This window comes from Trachypithecus francoisi, unplaced genomic scaffold (genome assembly GCF_009764315.1).
Source record: "Trachypithecus francoisi isolate TF-2019V2 unplaced genomic scaffold, Tfra_2.0 Lachesis_group0, whole genome shotgun sequence".
Lineage (NCBI taxonomy): Eukaryota > Metazoa > Chordata > Mammalia > Primates > Cercopithecidae > Trachypithecus > Trachypithecus francoisi.
Genome location: NW_022681453.1, coordinates 186,344,983 through 186,347,066, shown reverse-complemented (window position 1 = coordinate 186,347,066; position 2,084 = coordinate 186,344,983). Strand labels below are relative to the sequence as shown.

General features: G+C 44.1%; 1 protein-coding gene across 1 annotated transcript; it reads left to right on the top strand.

Moving 5' to 3' along the window:
• The first annotated feature begins 316 nt into the window (after nt 1-316).
• On the top strand, nt 317-1,796 carry SST (somatostatin). Its single transcript, XM_033213028.1, has 2 exons — nt 317-580; nt 1,431-1,796. Exons 1-2 carry the CDS (start codon nt 443-445, stop codon nt 1,641-1,643), a joined length of 351 nt encoding a protein of 116 aa, XP_033068919.1. The 5' UTR covers nt 317-442; the 3' UTR covers nt 1,644-1,796.
• The last annotated feature ends 288 nt before the right edge of the window (nt 1,797-2,084 follow it).

The following is a 2,084-nucleotide window of genomic DNA, read 5'->3' as shown; positions in this document are numbered from 1 at the left end:
TGTATTTGCTCTTTAAGGGCTGAGTGTTTGAGCCTCTGTTTGTGTGTAATTGAGTGTGCATGTGTGGGAGTGAAATTATGGAATGTGTATGCTCATAGCACTGAGTGAAAATAAAAGATTGTATAAATCGTGGGGCTTGTGGAATTGTGTGTCCCTGTGCGTGTGCAGTATTTTTTTTTTTAAGTAAGACACTTTAGATCTTGTCGCCTCCCCTGTCTTCTGTGATTGATTTTGCGAGACTAATGGTGCGTAAAAGGGCTGGTGAGATCTGGGGGCGCCTCCTAGCCTGACGTCAAGAGAGAGTTTAAAACCGAGGGAGACGGTTGAGAGCACACAAGCTGCTTTAGGAGTCGCGAGGTTCGGAGCCATCGCTGCTGCCTGCTGATCCGCGCCTAGAGTTTGACCAGCCACTCTTCAGCTCAGCTTTCCCGGCGCCGCCGAGATGCTGTCCTGCCGCCTCCAGTGCGCGCTGGCTGCGCTGTCCATCGTCCTGGCCCTGGGCGGTGTCACCGGCGCTCCCTCGGACCCCAGACTCCGTCAGTTTCTGCAGAAGTCCCTGGCTGCTGCCGCAGGGAAGCAGGTAAGGAGACTCCCTCGACGTCTCCCGGATTCTCCAGCCCTCCCTTACCCTTGCTCCTGCCCCATTGGTTTGGACGTAAGGGATGCTCAATCCTTCTAAAGAGTTTAGGTGCTTTTCTGGGTCCCTCATCTCTCAAAGCTCTTGAGAAAACTTTCAAAGGCTAGAATCCCTTTCTAACTCTTTTTTTCCCCATGATAAGCGAAGTCGGTCACAGTTCAGGTGAGTTCTTACTTGGTATTCAAGAAAATTCCAAGACCTGGGTAGTTGTCTGGGCACAAAGCGATGATGGCGTCTATCCCTGGTGCTGACCCTGGAAAGCGCTGACCCAGGTGCTGAAACGCAGACCTCTGAAGCTGCTACCTCTTAGCGCATCTTACGTCTAAACGTCGGGACTAGGGCAAAGGGGCACTCTAAAGACCGAACGCAGTATGTTCGAGATTGTGAGAAGTCTCATTCCCCTGCAGTTTACTTGGTAAAATGGTAAAGCAATTCTACTTTGTAGCTCGTGATATGAAAATTGAATTAAATTGTTGGCATACACTTTATCTTACCAGAATGGTCTTAATGTGTGTGTGTGTGTGTGTGTGTGTGTGTGTTTTAAGTCTACAGGGACAGAAAGGTTGCAGAAACATTTGAGCTCTTAAAGCCTTTTTATGTAACTTGGTAATTATAGCAATTACCCTTATTTTTATATCCTTGATTGATTTTAAATGTGACAAAAAATGCGCAGCTGTAAAAACTGGATTTTGTGTGTGACCAAATCTGTTCTTTAATTTAGGCTTTTCAATTTTTTTCCATTGTCCTCCCTCATTCTCTTTCTCTCTTTTGCTATCCCTTCTGCCATATACAGGAACTGGCCAAGTACTTCTTGGCAGAGCTGCTGTCTGAACCCAACCAGACGGAGAATGATGCCCTGGAACCCGAAAATCTGTCCCAGGCTGCTGAGCAGGATGAAATGAGGCTTGAGCTGCAGAGATCTGCTAACTCAAACCCGGCTATGGCACCCCGAGAACGCAAAGCTGGCTGCAAGAATTTCTTCTGGAAGACTTTCACATCCTGTTAGCTTTCTTAATTAGTAAAGTCCATACCAGACCTCTGATCCCTCACCCCTAAACCCCATCTCTCTTTCCTAATCCTCCAAATCCTCAGCGAGACCCTTGCATTAGAAATTGAAGACTGTAAATATAAAATAAAATTATGGTGAAATTATGAAAAATGTGAATTTGATTTCTATTGAGTAAATCTTTCTGTTCAATAATACATAATAAGCTTGAGTGGTGGTTTCAGTAAAGTTATTGGAGATAGGCACTCCAATGTTCACAAACATCTATTTAAGATTCTCAGTGGCAATAAAGTTTATGTTTTAAATGGTAACTATTATAACATGAGTCACTTTAAACCTAAATAATTTCACATAACTCTATGAATTCAAACTTTAATTCAATGATAATTACTGGGAGAGGCTGACACAAACATTAATTACATATTAAATACACCTAAATTA

Excerpts from the sequence above, each read along its gene's own strand:
- SST (XM_033213028.1), top strand. The coding sequence starts at position 443 with ATGCTGTCCTGCCGCCTCCAGTGCGCGCTGGCTGCGCTGTCCATCGTC. Across the intron at positions 581-1,430 it reads CTGCTGCCGCAGGGAAGCAG|GAACTGGCCAAGTACTTCTT; the intron begins GTAAGGAGACTC and ends TGCCATATACAG.